Below are 27493 nucleotides of genomic sequence, written 5' to 3' on the forward strand. Positions count from 1 at the left end.
AACATGGAGAGCTGCATCAAATTAGTCTTTGGATGGAAGACCACAACGACGACGACCACTATCTACATACAATTTATTGAAGATTGCTCCCAATTCCACTAATGAAAATGAATCTTCAATAAACGATTTCGTAGCATCAAGCTTACCAGCTTTTGACAAAAAAGCAAAATGAAAAAATTCTCAAGCATTTGTGATTTTTCAGTCATCTGGAACTGCTTTGAAAATTGACTTGGGTAATGATTTAATGGCTTCAACGAATGGGAAAGCTATATTTTCATTTACTTTTTTGATTTCACCTGATGATGTCATTCTCTGATATGTTATCAACTTGCTTCACTCTTCAAAATGTTCCAAAATTGCAAATAGTGAATGCTGTACAGTATAATGTCTCAAAATTAATGTGAAGATAAACCAGTCATTGTGAGTTACAACTCAACAGACAACATTTAAGTAAGTTTCATGTGTGAATTTTTGTTTCAACAGATACTACTACTTTCATCACAACATTTCAAAGTTATCCTGCAACTGTTAATCATTGATAAAAAGAGAATTCTTGTCGTAGATATGAAATCCATTGTCACAGGCAAAAAGGCACTCAGGAAAGTTTGCCGTAAATGCAAATTAGGCAGCCAAAACAGTGTCACTGCTCATTCAGTTGATTCTGGTTGTGTTCCAGAAATTTGTAGGAAAGACTACTTCAGACTTTCACATAAGCTATTTATCACCACCATGTTTATGAACTGTAATAATTAAAACAAAACAAAACAAATAAAAGAAGAACACAGTTTGACTCTAATCTTCTCCATGAATGTAGTTTATCCATGACCATACAAAATCCCTGCAATATTTGGCTTCTTTACTGTGTCACTAGCCTCGTCAGTACGAAAACTTGAAATCCCCATCTGAATCCGACACTATGCAGGGTAAAGTAAAATTGTATGGCACAATTGGCTGGGAGTCCCTAAAGAGGGATGTTGAGCTGCCTGTTTGAAGTTCTTTCAATGGGGCACCACTTCAGTGACTTGTGTGCTCTTAACCGATCAAGTAACCTTCTAGGGAAAGGGCACCTAAGGTTTAACATCAGAGCGAAACTATGTGCTGTTCCTTTGTATCTCCACGTTGCTGAGAGGTGAAGGCAGACTGAAAAATTTCCATGGTCCAACCAGGATTTGATTCCGTAACCTCTCTGTTTCCACTTATTTGTGTTAGCACTAGACCACAAGGGCTCGACATTGCGTATTATGTTTGACTATTATGGATGCAAACAATGGGGGTGAGTACAGGACAATGAAACAAACAGATAATCCTAATAAACATCAGTCTGGAAACCAATCCTTTCCATAATATGATGTATGCACAAGTACAATTATGCCAGTATTACAACACTGTTAATGTCTCAGTGTACATTTATTTCGAAACACTACAATTGATGCATAAAATTACAAAGTGATAAACTACCCTTATTTGACTACCATATTACCAGATACCTAAATACCGGTGTATAACATTTCGAAAAATGTATTGGTCATGCCTCATTAGTACCATGGCTTTCCAATATCCCCCAACTTGAACACAGTGGATATTTTTCGTGGGGATAGATAAAAGCTTTGGCTTATTCCAGTGCTGTTGATACTGCCCATGAACTCCAGGTATACATTGTGTATGGTTGTCAGAGCATTTAGAACACACCTGGAATTCCTGAAAGTGTACAGGCAGCGATAAGGAGATGTGGTAAAATGTGTGTCTTCAAGTGCATATCTGCAGTTTGGATCTCAAGGATTCTGTTATAAGGTGATCATACAATGAGGTAACCTCGTAATATCGTATTGGACATCCCTTTGCCCAACTTAGTGCAGCAACTCTGGATGTGGCATGGACTCAACAAGTCATTGGGAGTACCGTGTGGAAATACTGAGCCATGCTGCCTGTATAGCTGTCCATAATTGCGAAAGTGTTGTTGGTGCAGAATTTTATGCACAAATTGAGCTCTCAATTCTGTCCTATGAATGTTCAATGGGATACGTGTTGGATCTGCGTGGCCAAATCATTTGCTCAAATTGTCCACAATGTTTTTCAAACCAGCTGCAAACAATTGTGGTCCAGTGACATGGCGCATTGTCATCCATAAAAATTCCATCTGTGAAGACTGCAAATGGTCTTCAAGTATGTATACATGAACATTTCTAATCAATGATCAGTTCAGTTTGACCAGAGGACGCAGTCTACTCTGTGTAAATACATTCCACACCATTATGGAGCCACTGACAGCTTGCAGTGCCTTGTTGACAACTTGGGTCCAGGGCTTTGTGGTGCCTGGACCACACTCGCACCCTACCATCAGCTCTTATAATCCGAAATTGGGACTCATCTGACCAGGCCATGGTTTTCCAGTCACATAGGGTCCAACCGATATGATCACAAGCCCAGGAGAGGCACTGCAGATAATGTCACGTTGTTAGCAGAGGCACTCTGCATTGATTGTCTGCTGCTGTAGCCTATTAATGACAAATTTTGCCACACTGTAGTAGCAGATATGTTCGTTGTACAGCCCACAATGATTTCTGCAGTTATTTCACCCAGTGTTGCATGCCTGTCAGTACTGTCAACTGTACGCAAAGGCCATTGCTCTAGGTCCTTAAGTGCAAGCCATCGGTCACTGTGTTGTCTGTGGCGAGTAGGCTGTTGTCGGATCCAGGCCTGGACCCAGTCAAACACTTCATCGTCTGTTGCGAATCGATGTCTGCGAATAGCTTGTTTTAGAGGTCCAAACATTGAAAGTCACACGGTGAAAGGTCAGGATGTTCCAGTGTTTCCCACCAAAGCTGCTGCAATGTTGTCTTCACTGCATTGGCTGTGTGTGGGCGGGAATTGTCATTCAGGAGGATAATGCCAGTAACTGATGAATCTCGTCCACAGTGATTCTGCAGTTGTCCAAGACTAAAGCATTCACTTTCGTAACTATTTCTGATGTGATGACACGATGAGCCTGTCCAGGACGAGTATCTTCTTCCAGTGACATGCGCCCCTGAAGGAATCATTTGCACCATTCCACAACACTTGAATGACTCAGACTATACTCACTGTACCCAGCCTTCATCCGTCGGTACATTTCACGGTCTCCACCTCCCTCTGCCACCAAAAGTCGAATAACTCCTCACTGTTCCTGCTTACTCACCTGCACGTTCGGTAGTGGACGATAACTTGTGTGACCACCTTCTCTTCGACGTGAAACCACACTGGCACAATGCAACATCAAATGCTGCGCATGCATCAGTCTCTCTACCAATAGATGGCGCCACCATACCTGCAGTTACGTGGTGCCACCTTACGTGTAGGGGCAAAGGTAGACGCACTGACCAGGTTTCATTTAAATGAACATCATCTGACAAATTTTGTTTGATGTGGCTGAAGTTAGGTTGGTGAAAATTCAGATACTGCAAAATGGATCATTTGCTTTAAGGAGAAATCCACTTGCGGCAGAGACATGGAAGCAAATTTATATATTTCCGTGTGTCGCATGACTATATAGCACATAAGTGGTTAGGATTGTTTTCAAGTTAACACACCAGTCCACATGCACGCCAATGCATGCACACACACCCACACATACAAGCTGTTTCTCTCTCTCTCTCTCTCTCTCTCTCTCTCTCTCTCTCTCTCTCTCTCAGCCATCACTGTCCCCCCTTCCCTGCCCCCGTTGCAGTAATGAAAAGTCAAAATGTTAATCTTCTTTATGTGTCTGCCATCCACTCAACACCTACTCTACACAGTGATTGATAACATTTATTCCCATTATTTATAATTCGACTATTCCATTTTGAAGCATCTTGTTTTCATACATAAAAATGTTTGGATTTCGGCCTGTGATACTGTATTTTCACTCCACCTTGTGTTATTAAGTTGTCTTGAGTCCCACATTTAACTTCCTTGTCAACTGATGAAACTGACTTACAAAGTTTATCATAATTGATAAATGATTGGTACAAACATTTTACTGCTAAAAAAAGTAAAGATTTTTTATGATTGAATACCAGTTAGAATACATATCACAGCCTCTGATAATTGTGATGCCACAAACTTAGCTTGGACACTGTCACAGCATTGACTACATTTGAAAATGTTCCATTTGTTACAACACAAGTGGCTTACCAAACATGAAGATTTGTGTTTCTTACTAAGTAGAAACTAACAAGTTAATAATATCCAGGTAGTTGTATATTATACGAATTCTTCCCGTTGACAGTTAAACTTAGAAAAAGTCCATGTCCAAGTAATAAATGAAGTTGTTAATGATGCAGTGGCAATGAACATATGAAAATCATTTTCCTTCATGTGCATTCTGTTTCTTTGTAAGCTCATGAAGGCTCCAAACATTGCTGAAAGTAGTTAGGCAGCAACTTTTAGAAAAAAAAGTTCTGAAGTAACTTAAGTATGTTTATCAGAAGGTACAAATCAAACCTTCAATGTAAAAAGAAAAATCACTTAAAAGTTTTTATTCTATGGCAATATGATCAGCATTTGACAAAAAGTAGGAGGCAGTGTAGTTTTATGTTTTTTTTTCCCATTGCTTACTGGAAAAGTGGTATCATGTGTGTATGAACATATGTATTTTTCTATGAATATTGATAAATTTGTTTTTCAATGGCTCTTTATTACAATAATTATTCATATATCACCATAAAAAGTATGGGTCTACAACACTGTTATGTTCGCACACAATTCCACATAGAAAATTTAGTGTTTTGGCTACTTTACAGCTTTTCTTTACTCCAAAATGAAGTTATTCCAATACACAAATCAAGTGAAAAATAGAAAGTCAGAAAAACAACAGATATTCAAAATAAATAGTGAACTGAATAATATAACATTATAATTTGTCATGTAAATTGATTATAATCATTTTCTGATAAGCATTTACAATTTAGCCTATTATTAACATACAAGACATTTCGTAGCAAATGCGAAATACATGGCAGTTATGTACAAAAACCAGTGCTGTTCTGATGCTATAAGTATTAATTAATTCTACAGCATAATATAAAATAGTCTTTCGAAATTTTGTTTCCTGTGTGTCTAATGTAACACTTGTCATTCACCTGCGGCCTGAACAAACTGAGTATGTGGCAAAAGTAACTTTTTATCACAGTAAAGAATGATGAAGATATTTATATTGCAATGTTTTACATATTACCAATATGCTTTATAAAAGTACCATTTAACAGTCTTTGCAAATGGTATTGTGCTGCAAGAGTACCTGTAAACAAAGATTGATAAGGCACCAGGGGCCCTGAATCATGAAATGTGAATCCTGTTCACAAAAAAATCTGTTACCCCAGCAAAAATCTCCAGTAGTGTCATAATACAACAGGCACCATATGCTACATTGTATAAAATAATGAGCCATTGAAAAGCATAGCTGGCTGAACAATATGGCTAAAATTTGCATAAACATCTTCCAATATTTCAACTGTGTTGCAGTACGATGAAATGTGTCACATGCAACCAATACAAAAATACTTCATCCAGTTTCTTATCTTTTTCTCCATCATTCAAAATTACATTTGAATTCATGAAAATGTATTACTAAATATTTTGGCATATATGTTTTCTACAGCTTTATACGAATTAAGACTACCTATGCATACCTCATACACACACATTCTTGCATCTGACAATAACTCAAGAAAAATATTGACACATTTTGAAATACAACAACATATTGTTTGACAAAATAGAGATTTTTCCCAACAAACAGCAAACTGAACAAAATACACTATATTATTACCAATGCTGTAGTGAAGTAAGTGTCATTAAAGATGTGAAATCTGATTGTCTTTTGAATTACTCCTGAGTATGGAAAAACTTTACTGCAAAGGACTAGAAATAAGCTGCTGTTTAACTGCAGTAACAGACATTTTGTTACATAAACATGTACCAATGATTTGCTAGTAATAATCTGATATAATTCACTTAATACCACAGGATAAGGGCAGATGTTTAGTTTATTAGTCTGCTATTCAACTGCACCTTGTTAACTGCTGACTCAATTCATGCTGCCAGATATACATTTTTTGCTAACTATTCATGTGAGACATGTACAGATCCCACAAAAGATGGGACATTCACTAAGTATGCAATAGAGCCAAAAATGTTTCATTCTGACATTGAAACACCTTCAAACAAAGGGAATAAACTTTCCTTAAAGCAACGTTCTTGCTGCAGTGGTAGCAGCACAAATCATACTGTTATTTGTGTTTTCAAATTTACTGTTCTTAATTTTTGCAATGCAGTGCTTTGATGCTAATTTTATAAAAAAAAGTATATGAGGAAAATGGATTTATGATCTGCTTATATACCAGTACCATTATGTAGTTTTATTTACCCTACTACAGTATACTTGATTTTATAGAGGTTATAATGTTACTTGACAACTAAAAGATATTCAAATATATTCATATATTATGTTTTCACTGTATGAGCTGGAATGACTCTACATGCTTCACATGAAATACCAAAAACTGAGATAGATGCTGGTAATTTTTCTGTGTCACAGCTGTATGTGTCACCATGTTGAGAAGAAGCTCTGCTGACACTGAACAACATAATCAAGATAACTACCAGTGGAAAAAGAGAGAAAAGTGTGACCCAATACACCACATGTAATTTCAAGCTGGTTTGTGACAACCGTTTACTAACAATACACTTTGAGGTTTATCAGTTTCATTTTATTTCAAACTCTAATTTTAGTGGAGTACTAAGTACATTGAAAAGTGGGAAAATTGTTCCTGTTTAATTACAAGAGGACAGATATAATTTTATAGAGTTTCATTTATATTACAAAGTTGGCCGACATACTCTGCTGACTTCCGTCTTTTCCAGTCAGGCTACTGATAAGTGATGACAGTTTAGAGAAGTTCCTCGTGTGTAATTTATTTGTAAATCTTTCAGAAAAAAGAAGTAACATTGTGTGCATTTCCAAAAGGGCAAGAAGATTGTTAGATCATGATAGCCCTCATAAGCTTCCTTCCTCACCCCCAATACATTCATATTGCTATTGAATCTTTGATAATGACTGAATATTGTAACTGAATTATCAGCAAATGAATGGTTTATATGCAGCAGCAGAATTATTCAGAAAATCAGATTTGAAATATTGATATTCTCTCTAGTCCTTATCCTTGAAATATGAAAAAAAGAATTATTAATGTCAGAGAGACAAACTGAAATTAATGATGTAATTGGCATGTATTGGCTATACATATTCAATATTATCTGGGCAGCAAATATCAGAAATGTGGTACTTCATGAACATGTCAATGGCCAATTATCTTCATGAACTTGTCAAAGACCGATTATGATAGGAACAGTTGAGTTAACCAGAAGTTAATCACTAAGGTAAGAGGTAATAAAACAATTTTATAACCCACTAAGTGTTCTCCAAACTAATATCATCATACCAGGCTTATATGTAGGTCTGGAAGTCTGATAACTGTAAATTAGCCTTGCACAATGAAGACCTATAGTCAACCTCAAACAGATATAAAACAATCACTTTATATTAATCCCATACACAATAAATAGTCAACAAGCACAAACATACTGAATGGCATACATCTCTGAGGCACTAACATATGCTAGTAAATCTCTGATACAAACTGCACAGTAGCAGACAAAATAAACCATCAATATTAACATCTTTTTCACTTATGCCCCTAACCTGTTTTTACAAGCAATCACTGATACCTGGTCATAACAATAGTTCAAACTTTGTACTAGTACGTCAGATAGCCTGTAACACATTATGTTACAGTACAGTACATCACAGTAAAGAATCACTGAAGCAGCAATCCTCAGAAATATAAAGCAAAAACAGCCCTATTCAATGTCTGATACCTGAGGCAAGTTTGACAATAAATAACCTCCCCTCCCCCACATGTGCTGTCAAACACAGAAAAAAAGAATTGTTTAATTTCAGGGTTTTTTTTCATAAAAAATGTTTTTTCTTCACAATCAGAATAAGATAAAGAAAGAAAACAAGCACAAGACAGTATCTGCACTTTTTGTTAATGTGAGAAAAGGTCGTACAATTGGGAGAGGGGAGCACAGAACATTAAAATTTGAGATAAGTTCGAGTAGTTTATCATGCACAGTAAAAGATGAACTTGTCACACTGAGTTCTAGAATGTGAGCAGCATCCAATTACCACATCCCTATACATGTTATTATAGACTGGTTTAGGTCTCAGCTTTATTTCAAATTTTAATTGCTATCAGCGGAATCCTTTAAAACTTTTATTTTAAATACATTCAATTAATCATTTTCTGAAATATCTCTGCTATATTTTCCTCCTTTCCGTTATTATGAGAAGAAGTTATTATGACTCAAATGTGGAAGATTCCATTTCAGAAGTTCAATATTAATTATTTACTTCTGCACATTTAGCCAACCCTACCCCAGCTATCACTTTGCTTTCTAGGGCTTTTTCCCTATATTTAGGCTTTTTTTTTTTTTATTAAGATTTCATGTTTGACGTTCAGTAAATTTTATCAGATACTAATGACTTTGATAAATACTGAATAACTAGTTTCATTCTATAAAAAAGATAAACACTTTTTTTCAGTATGAGGTATTTGACAATCCACTTGTTATAACAGTGAATCATAAGTCTATATATAATTACACAATACCACTCGAACAGAACACTTCAAGCTGTTTGTATAAAATCAACCTTTCTCTGTCAACAGACCAAAGACAACACACAGTTCAGTTGCTTATGACATTTTAACAGGCTAGTAAAAACTGTCCAGCAAGCAATAAAACAAATACTGAAAATATTATCTATGTTTCTACTTAAGAGTTAATACTAGTTTCACATATACAGTTTCACTTACAAATGCCACACAAGACACATTCTGCAACAAATATTGGTTGCTGACTACACAACAATTCATTTTGAATATGTTACAATTGAATACTGAGTTCATTGATCTCTCTGAAAAGCATTTACCGACTAATCACCATCACAAAACTGAAACAACTGTCAACGGCATACTACTTCTCTGAGTTGTTAGCCATTTCCATCCTTAAATTAATTGCCATCTTCAAAAATCCAGTGGCCTGCAGTTTTCTCTGTGGGTATTCAACAGTGATAAGATAAAGCATAACAACAAAAAAAGCAATGTAACAAACAAAAGCCTCTACTTTCAGAACACGATTAATACTGCAAATTGAAATTTTTCAGCTCATCATCATCATCATCATCATCATCATCTTCTTCCTTTGAAGAGTCAACCCACACTTCACTCAGACTATGTTGCAAAACATTTTTCAATTTCAACTTCAATATGTTGCTTTAACTCCAAAGGTACAAGAGACATTAAAAGTACCAATTGTCCAAAACTTTTTTAAAACTAGGTGTAACACAAAGTGTCTTGAAATAATTACTGCATTTTCAAGGTTGCCTACTGGACTATCAGACACATAATTTTAAACTTTTATAAATATTATACTGGCTGACCACCCAATAGAATGTTACAGGTAATGCCAACAATGCTGCAGCTACGTGTACCCCTTTAAACATTTCAAAACAAACCAAAATAAACACTTATTGCCTCTACAGTTACTTAACATCCAATACAATTTCCTGTCAAAGGCCAACAACTACTTATAACTTCCCTATTATAAGTAGACACTTGTTCCAGGAACAGAAGCATGTGAGTAGTGTTATATTGCAACCACTGAAAATTGCAAGCTGACATCAACATACCAAAGAATGGTGCTCTGGTACAGGACAACAGTATGTACATGTAATATCATTTGGTGTATGCTGTTCCGACATGTTTACACAGTACTCTTCAGGCTACTCCAACAATGTGCAGAACTCTAATAAAAATAGTTCATATATGAAAACATTTATTACCTTCCATACAAATGTGCCTCACACAATAAATATGGTACAGCAGAAAGCCATGACCATTCAATACTTAGAAAAATTATCAGTTAAGTACTGCACTGTCATCATTAATGGTGAGCAAAAAGCCTCCATTGGCAAGAAGCCACGATTAACATATTTGTGCTAAGTCATTTAATAACCAAATACATTAAATGTACGATGAAGAATACGCTATAGAGAATGAGTAGACCTCTCAGTTGCACAGAAAATACTGTTTTAAAAACACAAAAATTCAGAAGACAGTCCATCAATTCTTTAAAACAGAAATCTGTAAATATTCATGGCTAGTATGTAACTGTTTAGCCATAAACCACTATGGATACTCAACGTTGTGATATTTGTCTACCAACAGCCACCAAATTACTTTGACTTCATGACTGGTCATGGCTATCTTTCATTCAATATTATATCCTCATCTGGACATTCACAAATGTATTTTGTGCCCATTTGCCACTGACACATGAAACAAATTTGTAACAACTAAAATGTTTAACTGTTACAAGATAACTGAGAAAATACGAAACAGCATTAACAACATTAATCTACAGACTAATGCTTAATGTCTCCATTAATTATACTTCAGATCAGCAATAAAAAAAGAGTAAAGTTACAAACGAGATTCACATCACACAAATACAGTAGCAAAAATGCATGCACAGTTAAGGTGACATATTCAGAGAAAAAACTCTGCAAGAAAAAAAAAAGAAACCTAATAAATATATTTTCTATGCGCAACACAATTTACAGCATGATACAGCATAGAGAGGAAAAAATTTAAAAAAATCTGTCCTATCTACCCTCCCTTCCAGTTAAGTTCATTAAAATGCAGGAATATACCAGCAAAAATTCTTCCAAACTGCATTAAAATATTTCTTTCACTAACCTACAATGTTTTTGTCTCTTGTGATACTATTTACAGTACAGCATGAAATGTATAACCTACTCAAAATGATGCTCCAGTTCTTCAATTTTAAACACATCTCCTCATACTCAAAAACAAAACTCGAGAAATATTACATTATTTTAACTTATATGGTTCTAAAAAGTAGAAATTATGTGAACAGCTGCTTATAATAGAACTTACATCTCAGTTTTTAAGTGGTAAAACACAATGTCCGAGTCACAAATGGCATGAAGTCTGAAAATGAACAGGGAACTAAATATCATAGCATGTCTGCTGTCAGGCTGTCTACAAGTCAGGTGAGACTCACCAGCCCATACCAATATAGTGCTCTGGTTCAATTATCTGAAGTCTTCCATCCAACAGAGGCAGTTGTTGGCACAGTGACAGTTCCAGATGTCTGTTGCTGCTGCTGCTGCTGTTGTTGTTGTTGCTGTTGCTGCTGAATATGGACCTGGCCAGGAGCCGGCAACTGCTGTTGACCTTGGCCCATATCAGGCAGTTTGTAGTGCAATAGCATGTATGAAGGTGGCTGTGCATGTGCCGAGGCAACTGGCGTAGCTCCAGAATTTGAAACACGGCCCCGCCGTCTCTGTGGAAGTATGCCTCGCCGTGCCATGTAGAAACGTATTGTCGAGATTGGAATATTAAATATGTCTGAAACATTCTGGAAGGTCATCCCTTTCTGCACGCACTCCGCTGCCTTTTGCAGTTCTTCTTCTGAACGGCGAACTCGCACTGTGGGAGTAGAATGCTGTAATGCAGCTGAAATGTGACTAATATCCTTACTGTCAGCACTGTTGCTGAGACTGCTGTTCCCACTGGGTGCTGGCAATATGGCTGCAAACTGTGGCATAGATTGCTGCATTTGAGCCTGTTGCTGTGGCTTCAGGACACACATCACATTCTGCAGTGCTAGTGCTGAACCCAGATCTGTAGGGACAAAGAAAAAAAATTTTTATTTGATACATATCCTCAGATAATAATTTTTTACAGCCTAATGAAACAAGAAATATTAATGTTTAAATGATGTAAAGACCTGGAATGTCAGTTTTCAAAATATCATAATCAGAACAATAATTTAATTGAATAACAGACATCAAAAAAGTGCAATAAATACATAAGTTTGTAAATAAAACTATTACCATAATCTGGAAAAGAGGAATAGAATATTCGGTACAAGATACATACCTCTCTGTGAAAAGTAGGCCACCAATTATGCTCTTATGAAGTCATGGGTGGTGACAACAATACAACAGTGTCAATGGTTTCTTTAGGATCTGAAATAGCTACTGCTTCCTTAAAATCTATGTTAACAATGAACTAAGAAACTATTTTCTACAGCTGCAGGAAACAGTGTAACGCTCATTTAATACTCAGCTTTTGTGATTAATTACTCAGTCTTTGAGTTTAACAAATCCATTTCCCTTTCTTGTCATACTGCATTTGTTATACAAAACCTCAGGTACAATAAGGAAAACTTATTTACTTTTTGTAAACATACTAGTTCTTGACCACACTATTTCGAGTCTATCTGATTTACCTGTACGAGGTATCAATGTCTGTATCCACTAATGAAGGTAAGTAAGTTGTAAGAGATGTAGATTTATTCTGCTGTTAATGATGAAACATATTTTTGATTAACATTAGAACTGATATTGTGACCTTCAAAATTTGCAACTACTGATATTCTTCATCAACATAAATATTATTTTCTGTGCTCTATCTGTGCTGTATGTAGGGAATATAGATATGGTGCCCTGTTGACTTATAGATTGTCAGCAATTATGAGAAGTTTGAAAAAAAGTAACAGTAAAAAACCAAAATCATGATGGCAAATTAAAAGTAAGGAGAAAATCTGACAGACAAATTGAAAGAAATAAGATATAAAGTGGACAAATTTTGTTACGTAGACATTTCAATTACAGCACACTACAGAAGCAGCTTTAAAATCAGGAAAAGAATTTGAACTCCTAAATGTGCTTTCAGTGAATGAAAACAACTCCCAGCGAAGAAGCTTAAGGTGCAACAAAGTTGTGCAGAATGTCTGCAAGCATTATATGGACAGTGGACAAGTCTTTTTCACTGATTTTTGTCTGCTAACAATAACATTCCACTTGTCAAAACTTTATTTACTGGTATGTTTACGGCCTAGCTCATCATCAGAATATAATGAGGAAGGGCTATGACCAAAATGTGTAAATAAATGAAGTTTTAACAACATGTTGAATGTTGATCTTAGCAACTGAAAAAGATATGATTATCATTCTTAGACAACAAGCTGCTTAGTGTAAAAAAAGAAAAGAGAGAAACTAAACTCCACCCTAACAAGCCATGAGGACCCAACAGTACCAACTGACCGCAGTTTTATCCTCAGCCCACAGGCTTCACTGGGTGCTGATATGGAGAACCACGTGGTCAGCACACCGCTCTCCTGACTGTATTTCAGTTTATGATACAGGAGCAACTACTTCTCAATCAAGTAGCTCCACAATTTGCCTCCATCCTAGTACTAGCCCAGTCCGACAGCCCTTAACTTCAGTGATCTGATGGGAACTCGTGTTACCACTGCGGCAAAGCCGTTCCCATGATGTTTAGTATCGAACGACCGGTGGGGGGGGGCAATTTGTCAAGGCATTTATGTGGAGAGAGCTCTTATACAGCTGTGCATGCTGAATACTGTTGGAGACTGACACAAAGTGCTTGGAACCAGTGGATATGTGCCTTTGTGTTACTCTAACAAGGCACACCTAGACAGAAAGAAGAAGCAATGAAGACGTTCCAAAAGAGAACAGTGAACTAAGAAATATCCAAAATATAAATTATTTTCCATTTTTTGTATCTATTAGCTCCAGTAAGTTTTTAACAGTCATAGTGCAATAAGAAATGCTAGGAAAGAAAACCAAGAAGTAAAAAAAATGGGTGAATAGTCTACTGAAAGTAACAAAACACTAAAATTATCAAGAAATGAAGAAAACAGCACAATATAGGGAAGAATGGTTGCAGTGATAAGGCATAGGCTTTAGAAGATGAACTTCCTTTAACCGAAAACATTCAAACACACACAGTAAGCACAATGAGGATTAAAACCAGAGGAAAACGAAGGTACTGTTAGTAATTACCTATCTTCCATACTAAATTTTAAGGTGACAAATTAAAATCTTGATACAGTTTTTGGTGGTCCTACACACACTTGATAACCTGTGCATCAGTGAAGCATTAACTCAGCTGCCCCAACAGTTACTGAGCTTCTCTCTCCAGAAATATTGACAAGGAGTTCCCAAAATTCCAACTCTACATTTATGTTAGTAATTGCTTGTGGTAGCCACAGAATGAGCAAAGACCCAACTGTGACGTTTCAATGAGTGATATAATCATGATCTTCTGGCAAAGTGGCAAGATTCTGCAGATGCTGCCCTACTTATATCTGCAGCTTGTCCCCTCTTCACATGGCTTCAGGAGGCTGGTTTCACATAGACCAGTGGGCATGAGGGGGGGGGTTGAGTCGCATTGCAGGGGGAGGAGGAAGCACCATTCACATCTGTCAGAGCATTCTGGTCCTGTCTCGCAAGGGTAGACATGCTCTCGAAATATCGCTATCAGTGGATTCCATGCTGCACTCAGTGGGTATCCACCATATCCGCTTACTAGATTCTCATGAATGTGAATTTCGATGGACTCTTATGGTGCTATTCCAATAGCCGGTGGCTCAGCAGAGCACCTTGGTGTTCTTGAAGTCAAATGTCTGATCTTCCTTGATGCTATGTTCTGCTGTCATTGATTTCTCTGTCCGTCCAAGCCTCACATGCCTGATATGCTTCTCACAGCGTTTAGAAATATGTCGCTGAGTTTGTTAATGTACTATTGTGATACTGCAAATTCCTGTTGTGCTGCTGAAGAACTCGAATCTACTGGAAGCAGTGAGGAAATGGCTCTATCCCAGTGTCTATATGGATTGCCCTTGACACCAGAATGAAGTGGTGCCTCTACAGCCAATGCTCAACACCATCAATTTGCACAACTATAGACTGGCCAAATATCTGGCGATACTCCTAGAACCCCTTGTGGGGCACTGCTGTCATCATGTGAACTCAGCAGATTTTGTGAGAATGCTTAAGGCATGCAATAACAAAGAGATGACCTCCTAGTGAACTTCAATGTCACTTCGGTCTTCACGAAAGTACCTCTGCAAGACTCCTTGGCTCTGCTGAATCAACATTTTGAGCCTCTTTGAACATACACTAATGACCACCTACTTTAAGTGAATTGGAGAGTTTTATGAACAGACAGATGGAGTGGCGATAGGATTCTCTCTTGCTCCACAGATCACAAATCTATACATAAACACTTTGAGAAGTTGGCCCTCCAAACTGTTCACCAAAAACTCCAGCACTTGTACTACTATGTTGTTGATACTTTTGCGATTTGGGAGCATGTCAGGCAGGCACTGGATGAGTTTCTGGACCACCTTAACAGCATCCATGAAAACATCACCTTCACTACAGAAATAGAGGAGAATGGCTGTCTCCCGTTTTTGGATATACTAATAAGGAAGAAGGCAGATGGCACACTAGGCCATTAAGTATGTCTGAAGGAGACTCTCACAGACCTGTACCTGCGTGCAACAAGCTGCGGCCATCCAGCACAGCAGCAAACAGTACTGTCAACCTTGGTATACAGTGGCGCATGTCATCTGTGATTAAGAAAGCCTGTCAGACGAACTGCAGCACCTGAAGGAGATATTTCACCAAAAAAATGGGTACAGCGAAGTGCAGATTAGGAGGGCTTTCAAGATGAGATGGGTTGGGAAAAATCGGGAAGAGGAAGCAGAAGACAAGAAACTCACTTTTCTTCCATACTTGGGACTGCTGTCAGCCAAAATTGGGAGGCTTCTGGAAAAACTGAACATAAAAACCATCTTTTGACCACTGCCGAAGATAAAAAAGTGGCTTGGCTCTGTGAAAGACACATTTAAACTCAATATACTAGGAATTTACAGCATTGGTTGCGGATGCAGTCAGCAGCACATTGGACAAATGTGGCTATGTATTTCTAAATGCTGTAAGGATGTATCAGGCATGTGCGGCTGGGACAGAGAGAAATCGGCGATAGCAGACCAGAGCATCAAGGAAGAACACACATTTGACTTTTAGAACACCAAGGTGCTCTGCTGAGCTGCCAGCCATTGGGACAGTGTCATAAAAGAGACCATCAAAACTTGGATTCACAAGAATCTTGTAAACAGAGATGAAAGATACCAACTGAGTGCAGCACGGAATCCACAAATAGAGATGGTGTGTCTGCTATCCCCACCATAACAAATTAAACCCTCACCCTGCCCACTAGCCTCTCTGTACCCAGCCTTCTGCAGCCAGGAGGAGGGGGAACACCACACAGATAAGTAGGACGGCATCTGCAAAAACTTGACACTTCGCCAGAAGATGATGAGTACGTCAAATGTCAAAACATTACAGTTTTATACTACTGGCAACCGACTAGAAACCAGAGAGCTTTTCATCATCTGTATACACTGGGAAAGTCTACATTCAGTTGCAAACTTGACTTCAGAAAGATTGTTCCAGATTCATATTTCTGAACAGCTCTTAGCCCCAATACATTTTGTGAGAATTAAGGATGAAATATTAATACTAGTTCTGAGATTGTTAGTTTTCTGTTCGAGTTTAGATAGTCCCAAGAAAGGAGTGCGCTTACGCTTACTGTCAAGATTTCTTTTATATTGCTACTTCGTGGAAGAACATAAGCTGAATTTCAAAGTTTGATATTCATTTATCAAAATATATTCTTATGTGCTTATCTCTAACATTAGTGTCTGATTTTTACACACTTTTCATTGCATTAAAAAGGGTAAGCCGATAATGGCCTTCTTAAACTTGCTTATGGAAAAAGCAAAATATGATGTACTTATAAAAAAAGAGTGAATACATAACAAGACAAATATCTAAATACACTAGAATGCCAAATACTGATCATCTGTTGTACTTGTTACACATTACCAGTACAGACATTATAAGAAGTGCCAACTGTAAAGTGATTGGTGTTCTTTAGCTCTTCAAGAAATGATGCATAAATAAAATTGCAACATAAGACATAACAGCAAAGGCTAATTACACTGCAGGTTATATCAGACTACTTCAATTTGTTTTTCATTATTACATTAGCTATTGTCATTTTAGCGTCTACTGAAGTAAATATATCTTCAAAGCCACAACTCTTGATAGAAAAACCATGCTTAGTTACAAGAGGCTAAAGAAAATTCAATAAAGACAAAATATAAAATGTGTGGTTCACAGCACAGTTATTAACAGTGTTATTAGACAGATACTGTCAAACATAAGTTCTGTCCTCAAAGCAATCTAGATCCAAGACATTACTGTAGCTATATTGTGTAATTATATGCACAAAATTGACTCAGGAAAACATGCAGGAAAATAATAAACTAAACATATGAGTTTGTAATATATGGTTACTCTGACTTATCAAGTGCAAAGATTTGTCTGGTGATAGAGTAATGAACCCTGTAACATGAATGTGTCATTCACAGATATTAGATCAGTTATGAGCTTTGAAGTTTCACATAAATTTTCTAAGATGTGAATGATGACAAAGGATTCATAGTGCATTATTTGAAATACAGTATAATAAAAAGCAGCTTTTATTTCTGTAATATACATTCTTGCCTATATATACTCCCAGTCACTGCTTGCACATTTATTAGTTCAAATCCTCTGAATCATATGTATTTCCATTCCAGCAGTGTCTGTAAAATAGGCAATGGCAAATGGATGCTTTTTGTAAAGAAGGAGGCATTTGATGTAAACATAAAAAAATGTTTGAATATCAAAACTAATATCAGAGACAAGTACGTACGAAAACCACACACGCACTATTCTGTTGTTTTCTGCCTTTTCTAGTCTTTTTGCTCTTTCACCAGTTGCAGTCTCTGTTATTTATTTCCACACATGTGCCACTATTCAAAGAAATATGAGGGGACACTCCATTGTTTTGTTTGACTGCCAATTCAATTGTTTCCATGATAACTAAACATAAGTATTTGTTGAGGATCTATAAACACAGGCACTGTGCCATGTGTGTGTCCTTGTAGTACTTAGTTTGTCCATTTCCTCTAATCCTCTCTTTTTCATCCTCTCCAGGTGAAGAGAACTACTTATGAAAGTAGGTTTTCCTACCAGTCTTTTGCCACCTGATATAGCATAAGCTCTGTTTTCTGTCGTCGTGATTCTCTTTACTGAAGTGTATATAGTATCTGACAAACATTATTTTGCTTAGAATTATTTTCACAAAATATTATGTTTCAACAAATATCATGTAACCCCACATCCTCCTAAAGGATGATGATTGAATGGAGCCAATTTTCTTATCATCATACTGAAGTATTTTCTTTCAGTGCTAATAAATTTTCTTCTTATGATATTTCACCGTGTAAAAACTGAATATGAAGTTAGACAATGGAAACACTGTGTTGGAACATCAACAATATCAGGAAAAAAATGGAGTGCTACTCACAATAAAGTTGACACACTGAGTTGCAGACTGAATGTGTAACAGTCTATTCCTTGTGCGTCTGTAACTCAACATGTCCTCTTTATGATGAGTAGCAATCTTTTTCCTTTTATTGTTAATACGAAGTTCGGGGTTTCTAAGTCTACATTTACTGTCACACTCTGCAATCTAGCCACATATTATCAGCACCAGATCTTTCAGACTTTTTTATTGCTACCATTTGATCATTAATCTATTTTGGATGAAGGTAGGTGCATCAAACATTTAAGTGATCTTGGAAACATAATCCTCATTAATGTTGTCCTCAGTATATTTAACACATCCTTATCCTTGTAATTAAATCAAGTTGGTGTCTTATTTCAGATAATTGCATTTTACAGTGTAGAGCAAATTATCTCATTACCGCAGTTGGTAAATTCTTTAGAGTAAACTTATTGAATCAACCTTGACCCAAAACTTAATTACTGCTGATCATTTGCAGTCCCCCCCCCCCCCCCCCAAACAGCTCAAGCAAATATACAACATGGATTGTTTCAAAGCTTGAAGCTGCTGCTATGAGAGTACAGCAAAAAGTTCTTTGTGTGGTAGAGCAGTAAGCTGATTCCATACCTGAAGTGCAATACTGAAAATCCACAAAATACTTTCCTATGACTGCCATAAACTTTTCACACACACACACACACACACACACACACACACACACAAACACAGTATCTCTTTTAAAGCTACACATCCTTTCTGCTGTCAAATAGGTGTAATTCTGACAGAGATACGCTCAGTGAAGAGAATATATGTTACATCAATTCATCTTTCAGATCCATCAGTTTTCCAAATATCAAAGCACCTTTGTTGAAAGGTGCATTATTTTCATAAGCTATCCTGTTACCTGCTAAAAATGCACAACAGATGTTGCTCTACTCTTTGTGAAATAATCAGCAAGAGGTACCTCTTTGCATCTCATAAAACATTGGCCATAACTTTTCCAGTCACTGAAATTGGTCTGGCCTTTTTTGGTACTTCAAGCAAACAATTCTTTTACTGCCATTTCATTTCATTTCTACTGTGAACTGGCAAGAATTTTGTGCATAAAAGTGTGTCCCTTATTAATTCTTTGCAATGTCAGTGACATGTCTATGGCATCATCACTCAAACTGAAAAAACTGTTAACTGCCATCATTCTAAAACCTTCAGGAAGATGGATATGATAACAAAGATAAAGCTAAAACAACAATTGTTGATACAATGTCTGGCTGCTTAAAAAATGGACGGATAAGCCACCCTTGACAACACATTAAAAACTCCTACCTAATAATTTAAGGTACAAATCGGATAGGCCCGAGATTCTTAAATACAATGCCATATTCATCTCACTGCCTGCATACCAAAAAGGGCAGATCTTAAGATAAATTAGGCTCTGCCCTTTAACCCAAAAATGAAACCCAGAAAGTTAAAATGTATTGTACTGGAAGTTGTAGACCATAACTACTGTACATTTGGTGGTCTTCTAGCCCAAATAAAGAAGCCATATGCAATTAGAGTGTCTGTAGATGAGTGTGTCCCATCTGTAGATGAGTCTGTAGATGAGTGTGTCCCATCTGTAGATGAGTGATGACATCTGTTGCCAGTATTTATCTTTACCAGCTGTAAGTAATTATCTACTTTGAGCCACTATTCTTCTCACCAATACATGACTCTATACCTTAATAGCATGTAGGGAGACCGCACATTGAATCAAGATATATTCTGTGCATTATTTCGTGGCTCTCACACCTGCTACTTTGTTTACCTGAATTCCTTCATGCTTTGTTACATATCAGAATAACACCTCATTGGCATTTGTGAGGAGAGAAAGGGAGTCTGAGATATCCTGGACTATTTTATGTTCCAAGTACATGTTTTATACAGACAGAAAGGGTACTCATGAAGTCAAAGCAAATAAGGAGTTTCTCAGCACACACGTCTTGTCAGCTTCAGCAGCATCAAGACTGGATACCATTGGATCTCACTATATGTAAAACACAAATGGCTTTAATCAAACAACGGAAAATCCAGGATGGAATGTAACAATGGCTGTACTAATCACAAATGGCTTTACTGCTTGTAGACAATTTATGAAAACAGATTCCACAGCACAGCACACTTGAGTAAGAGGTAGCACATGAAAAGAGGACAGTTGAAAATGAAAAATGTCCTTATAAATTAAAGCTCTGAGTCAGTCAGACACAAACATATCTTGATTGGAGGAATACTGGTGATTAGTCACGGAAATCTAGTTCAGTTTTTGGACCAGCAGAAGTTTAACCCACCGAATGATCCACCAATGCCTAGACTATTTCTTTTTGAAATTTTGTAGTAGCCTCGAAGGAAAGTTAGGTTTTGATGTCTGGTCAACATTAAGTTAAATTGGGCTAGGAAGGAAACTAACTGCAACTTTCTCGGAGGACCAGTTCTCGAGGATAGCCAGGTGAGCATATGAACCACACTTCTCCTGTTTTGAGTCCAGCACCTTAACTGCTGTATGGATTTTCCTGTCAGCTTTCCACTCAGATTACTGAGAGCCTGTGCACACATAGCAATGAAGTATTTCATCTAAACATTATTTTGCTAACTGCTCAAGGTCTTAAAATCATAGTTCATAAAGTTTAAAATGTTTTGTTACATTCCTTAGCAACATGTTACATCAGCGTTAAACATTGTCACATAGCAACAGTAGTAAAAAGAATCATCACAGAATATGTAGACAGTTTCTGAATTCCAACTAAAAATAGCACCTCATTTCAACATGAGCATGAAAAATACATAAAAGTGAAAAAGAAGAGAAACCATGCAAACATATAGTCAATTTCTCTAAAAACACACACACACACACACACACAAAATAATTTATGTAATTTTTTTTGTTTGTTTGTTTAATTGTAGTTTAATGACCACAGTCTCGGTACACAGCGAAATCCCCATGCCACAGTACTGCAGCATGCCACCAGTGGAGCAATAACAAATGGTAAACTGGAGTATTGTGTGCAGTAATTCCTTTTAAGCACAAGCAGAAATATTGTAGTTGTCATGGCTTATTTAGTAGTTTCAATTGGTCTGGCACAGCTGCAAAATTTCTTCTGCTGCCAAAAACAGATTACCACTTGACATCCTACTTTATTAGTGGACTGTGCTATTTCATTTTGGCTCATCTACTTGTGTTCTTTGGTTGTGTGGTGTGAGGATTTCTTTTTATACTAAGACTGTGCAGAAATGTAACAGCAAAAAGTCACAAAATTAAGTAACACTATTTTTTCCAGCTGGCAGCTAAAACTTTATGGCTTCACCTCATAACAAACTCTTTTCAAGACAACTTCAAATACTTCCCCTTTATACCAATTTCATATAAATATTAGTATCTGCACAGTGTGCAGCTACTGTTTGTAGCTAGGTTTCTTTATAAACATGCTGAGGACACTGGCTTCCAAGACAGCATTATGTCAGCATTTTAACCAGATAATGTAATTTGAAGATTAAGAAAGTAAGGGTGGGAAGACGCAGAAGAGAAGTTGCATGGACTATCTCTATAATCTAGGATGTTTATTAAAAATACAAAGATTGGAATGCCTTAGCTTCGTTTGATATAATTGATTTGTGATCCAACATGTAATGTTTCTTCATAAAATAAATTAAAATGTTGGTATGGGTAGTTGTATAGCTGATGCAAAACTTGAACTTGAAAATCCCAAGTTCAGAAGAATTCATGCATGCATAAATCTTTACAAATGCTACAAGCAGCTTTAACAAAGCATGCATACAACTAGTAGAAAGCACAAGAAAACAACACTTTAAATTATTTATCTACTTATAGTGATCATGTTGGTGCTACAGAGATTAGGAAAGATCCTTGTAATCACAGTTGCAAAACAAACTGAGCTCACCAATTACTTCTAAATGGTGACAAAATAAATATACACGACTAAGGAAGATGTTTGAATTTGTCACTTTATTGTTTTTAATATTATTCAGTCAGTAGAAAATCTAAACATAAATAACTTCAAGTTTATATGGTTCCAAAAAACTTGATACAAGATATCAAATACAATAGTTTGTGTTAAAAGTTATGGATAATATTTACAAAGTTTCATTTGTGCTTCACAGATCTTAAACAAGAGCACACGCACACGCACACGCACACGCACACGCACACGCACACGTGCGCGCACATGCACACGTGCGCGCGCGCGCACACACGCACGCACACAGTGGCAGAGGTGTATACTCTTGAACGCACAACGTTCTTTACATTCAATCAGAAAAACAGAACCAATAGCAGACAGTGTTTCTGAAAATTCAAATTAATGCCTCACTTGGAAAAAAAAAACCCTTTTTCAACACAGTGTTTGAATGCAACAGACAAGTAACATCAACAATGATTTACTGTCATGACAATGACAGATTAACATTCCTAACAAGTGAACAACTTGGTTGGGGGAAGGCAAGGGCATGTCATCTCCAGTAGGACCATTCCTAGTAAAGCACCTCTTGCTGTGGACAGTTTTGCTTTTAACAGATTGACATGATGGACAGAAATGTCAAAATATGCACTTGGTGTACAATACGGTCATTTGATTACTGGCAAAGTATATCAGCCTGAGGTACAGAGTAGTTAAACTTTTAATTTCAAACTAAAAAGAGAGCTAAATGTTTTAAATGGCTGAATGCCAGCCAGGAGAAAAAAAGATGCTACAAAGGATGCATGACTCTGTTGACACAATACTCTAGTTTTCTTCGAAACTAGAAAGATGACACTGACTGATTAATTAATTTCTTCTTGTCGGGCACATACACCTCATTAAACTCCAGGAAACACACAATCATTTTGAGACACTGTGTGGACATGGTTGCGCTTCAATTTATTCCAATTCAAAATCAAGATGAAAATACTCTCTGATAAGGGTGGGTTGCAAACAGCCTCACAGGAGAAGGAATATGAGTATCTACTTCAATAAACAGAACTGTATAAGCATTATTATTGATCTACATGACATTTCTTAAGTACACTCAACTTTCTAAACTGCAGTGGTGTTGAAATTACATTTAAGTTCACTTTGCCTCCTCCTTTCGTGAGAGTGTGAAGCAATTTTTTTTTTTTCAACTTTCTGTAATTCTACATTTAATGCAGAAAAATAAATTTTTTTCACCTCATGTTTCCTTTAGAAAGATATGCCATATTCTAATATTATGGCAGAGTTTCACAGTTTTGATACGATATCACTACACAATGCAGCTACTTCTTATCCCTTTACTTTTTTCTGCATGCATGTCTTGGGAAAAATCAGTTTGTAGAAAAGAAGACATATGTGACAACAGACTGATGATGGTCTTATGAGCAAGTGTCACAACCAATTTCCCAGTAACTTTGCTCAGTGGAAGAGGAGTCAAAATAAGTGAATACATGTCTTGGTTTATCTGTAGATATTCAATCATTTCTGAAAAACGATCATCAAAGTTTTCAACATAATTTAGAAGCCTTTTAGAACAATAAGCTCAGCCCAATTGGTGACATGGCCTCTCATTTTTTGTGTCTTTTGTTCAAATCCCGATTATTGTTTATATTTATTTTATTTTATTTTTCCATTTATCTATCCATGTCCATAGAAGGTTACTACAAGAAATGTTTCTTATTGAGTTAGGGGATACAAGGGCATTATAACTGGTTTTCACAATAAGTGTCATACATAGAGTGTAGACTGTGCGTCATGGTATTTTTAGGGGTTACAATTTTTATATATTCGCATGTTCTTACATTAGTTCTTAATTCTTATATTATTATTATTATTATTATTATTATTATTATTATTATTATTATTGTGCATATGGACCCTGTCTGATCATGCATTAAGTTTATGATTCACCTTTCTAATAAGCCCATATAGCTTTCATTCTTTCGCTATGTGCTTTCTTCCTTTCTTCTGACCACTTGGTCCCTGATCTTTTATGGACTTCATTCTCTGGCTTTACTACCCATCTATTTATCTTATGACAGTAAAGTTTCCTGTCTAGTATGTCTGATGTTCCTATCTGTGACTTTTCCAAGTCATATTTGACTTCTTCTGTCCATGGAATGTTCTTCAGTTTTGCAGTGTATGTCAAAATCGTGTAAGTTAGCCTTGAAGATGGGCGTCTATGAATGTGTGAATAGAATTTCAGCCTTCGTTTCCTGACATTTGCGGCAAGGTTGGATAGTTCTTTTGTTGCTTTGCGTGATTTGAGTCTATACCCCTCTTCTGTTTTATCTGGTACCAGCATTTTCCTCGTGGTCTTTCTTTCCTCCTTCAAGATGTTCTCCAGATCACCTTTTGTATTAAGTACTAAGGTTTTGCTTACATGCAGCACTTCAGGGTTAATCACTGTATTATACTGTTTGATCTTTGTATGACTGGACATACATTTCTTGTTGTAGATTTCACATGTCCTCCCATATTCTCGTTTGAGCTTCTGTAACTGAACGTTCTGTGCTTCCTTTTCCAACTCTGTTAGTTCTATGATCTCACTGAGACATTTGAAGTGTAGAACTTTGTTTGATCTGCCCATATTGTGTGTTCAGTTCCTGAATGTCGAATTTAGTGCAAATGAACTTTGTCTTCTCGAATGAAATTTGTAGTCCAGTTTTCCCAGTGCATTCCTTGAGGACTGTTTGATCGTTGTATTTTCACAGGCTGCTAGTATCACTAGGTTGTCTGCGAAAGCTAAACAACTGACCTTGATGTCATCATTCTTTTGCCCAAGTTGAATGGGTTTCCAGTGGTCCTGGGTTTTCAATTCTTTCTCCCATTCTCGGATGACTTTATCCAGAACAAGGTTGAAGAGCAGTGGTGACAATCCTTCACCTTGTTGCACACCTGTCCTTATCTCAAAGGGCTCGAACAATTTGCCCATGAATTTCACTTTTGACTTTGTGCCCACGAGTGTTTGCTTGATGAGTCTTAATGTCTTTCGATCAAGTCCTTATTCTTCTAAGATGCTAAAGACGGACTGTTGATCGACCGAAATCATGTGCCTTCTTGATCTAAAATTTAATTCTTATATTTTATTCTTATGTTTATCCTTCATGAAGATTTGGTGCCTTTCGTTGGATGATACTGATTGTAGAAATATTTGAAACATGGAAATTCCAAACAAAATGAGTATCGCGTGAGGGCAGGGTTGCCACAGCAACATTTCTTAATATCAATCTCACTGGTAAAGAAACATTAACCCTACTGAAGATTGCATGTGTTGGTAATAATTTCATGGCAGACCACATGAACGGATCACTTTTCCAAAAACATTTGTTATGTAATTCGTAGATGAGTAAGAACAACATTATTTCAGTATACACTGTAAAAGATTCATGTAGTAATCTTCAATGGATATGGGTAGATAAATGAATAGCAAAAATTTTAATAATAATTTTAATAATAATAATAATAATAATAATAATAATAATAATCGAGTTTCAAACAAAGGGTGCAGAAGTGTGAAGTAATGATGCTAGCTGTTGCGCCACCACTTCCGTTGAACAACTTACTCACTAAAACACGCACAAAGTACCATGAAAACTTTGTGTTTTTCTCAAAAAAGTACTTTCAGATAAGCCGACACACATGTTCGCTTATTTTCACCCCTCTTCCACTGAGCAAAGTTTCTGGGAAATTAGGCTATGGCAGTTGCCGCATTCTCACACATGCTGGAGAGAGCATTTGTCATAAGGTAAGCCTGTGACAGAACAGTACCTGAAAACTGGGATTTCTGCTCCTCACAGGCACTATACTACAAATTGTGCTGTGTCAGTATGCCTCAAGGACCAGGTCTAAGCTTCAACAAACCACTAGATACTCTCTACTTGAATAGCAGTTTAGTCTTCATACAACCAAATTTGTCACTATACCAATCATAGAATTAACACAAACAAGGTGAAGGAGGTTAATCTCATCTTAGATCATACAGGTCAAGAGCGAAAGTCTCATATCAGTGTTTCAAAGCTTGCTGAAAGAAAAATGTGTGTGAAGTTCTGCATGACATCTATCAAAAAATAAAATATTTTCATTTCCTGTTGACTTGTTAAAACATTACAGCCTTATCGAAATGTGAGTATTTGTGAAAATGTCTTAACAAAAGGGAGAATTAAAGACATTGTAATTACAAAAACTAAAAGTGAGAAATATCTGAAATTATTTAAACTTTGTTCACAGTATTATCAGACATGATTAACACATACACACTTCTGAGCTTTCTTTTCACCATTAATTCGTAAAAGCAAAATAAGAAAATTTTTAGGTTTCTGCAAACTTCAAAATTGTGTTTTGCAGATATGAATATTCATAGGATGTTAACTATTTTGCAAAATGATTATGTGGAAAATTAATTATCATTAATGCCTTAACTTCATAAACTACCCACAGATTTCTTCATAAAAATGAGAGAATCTAAAAATCATTCATTCTTCTTCTTAGATTACTTTCGCTACAACCCCCATCCTGAATATCCTAAAAATTCCACGAGATATTATTTGGAAATTATACTTATGGAAGGTACTGTCAGAGTGGGCAATATTACTTGGTGCAAAATGTGATTTTTATATTAGTCCTATTGGGAGGGGGGGGGGGGGGGGGGGTTTCGTGTGTGTGTGTGTGTGTGTGTGTGTGTGTGTGTGTGTGTGAGAGAGAGAGAGAGAGAGAGAGAGAGAGAGAGAGAGAGACCTAATTTTTAACATACTAAGACGGAATGTTAAAGTCAAAAGCCTGCCATGTCTCTAGTAGTTTTTGTTTATTAGTTATATTTTTTTAGTTTTCCACAGTATGAAGAGTTATTTACAAAATATACATTTTTCACAGTCCTGGACTATTTAAAAAAAAAAAAAAAAAAAAAAAAAAAAAAAAAAAAAAAAAAAAAAACGAGAGAAACTGAAAATATTCTATTTCTCAAAATACACGCACGCACGCACACACACACACGCGCACGCGCACACACACACACACACACACACACACACACACACACACACACACACACACAGGTATATATCTAAGTCCACCAATATATTTTTTTCCAGTGAAATTCATGATGATCATGATTATTAA

General features: G+C 36.5%; 1 protein-coding gene across 1 annotated transcript in view; it reads right to left on the reverse strand.

The window, feature by feature from the left end:
- Positions 1-8468: 8468 nt before the first annotated feature.
- LOC124711930 (protein bric-a-brac 1-like) overlaps positions 8469-27493 on the reverse strand; it is a 195578-nt gene continuing 176553 nt past the window's right edge. The window contains exon 6 of the mRNA XM_047242188.1: positions 8469-11786. Coding sequence (XP_047098144.1) covers positions 11191-11786 — 596 coding nt within the window. The 3' untranslated portion in view covers positions 8469-11190. The remainder of the gene's footprint in view (positions 11787-27493) is intronic.

The sequence above is a fragment of the Schistocerca piceifrons genome, chromosome 8, assembly GCF_021461385.2.
Source record: "Schistocerca piceifrons isolate TAMUIC-IGC-003096 chromosome 8, iqSchPice1.1, whole genome shotgun sequence".
NCBI lineage: Eukaryota > Metazoa > Arthropoda > Insecta > Orthoptera > Acrididae > Schistocerca > Schistocerca piceifrons.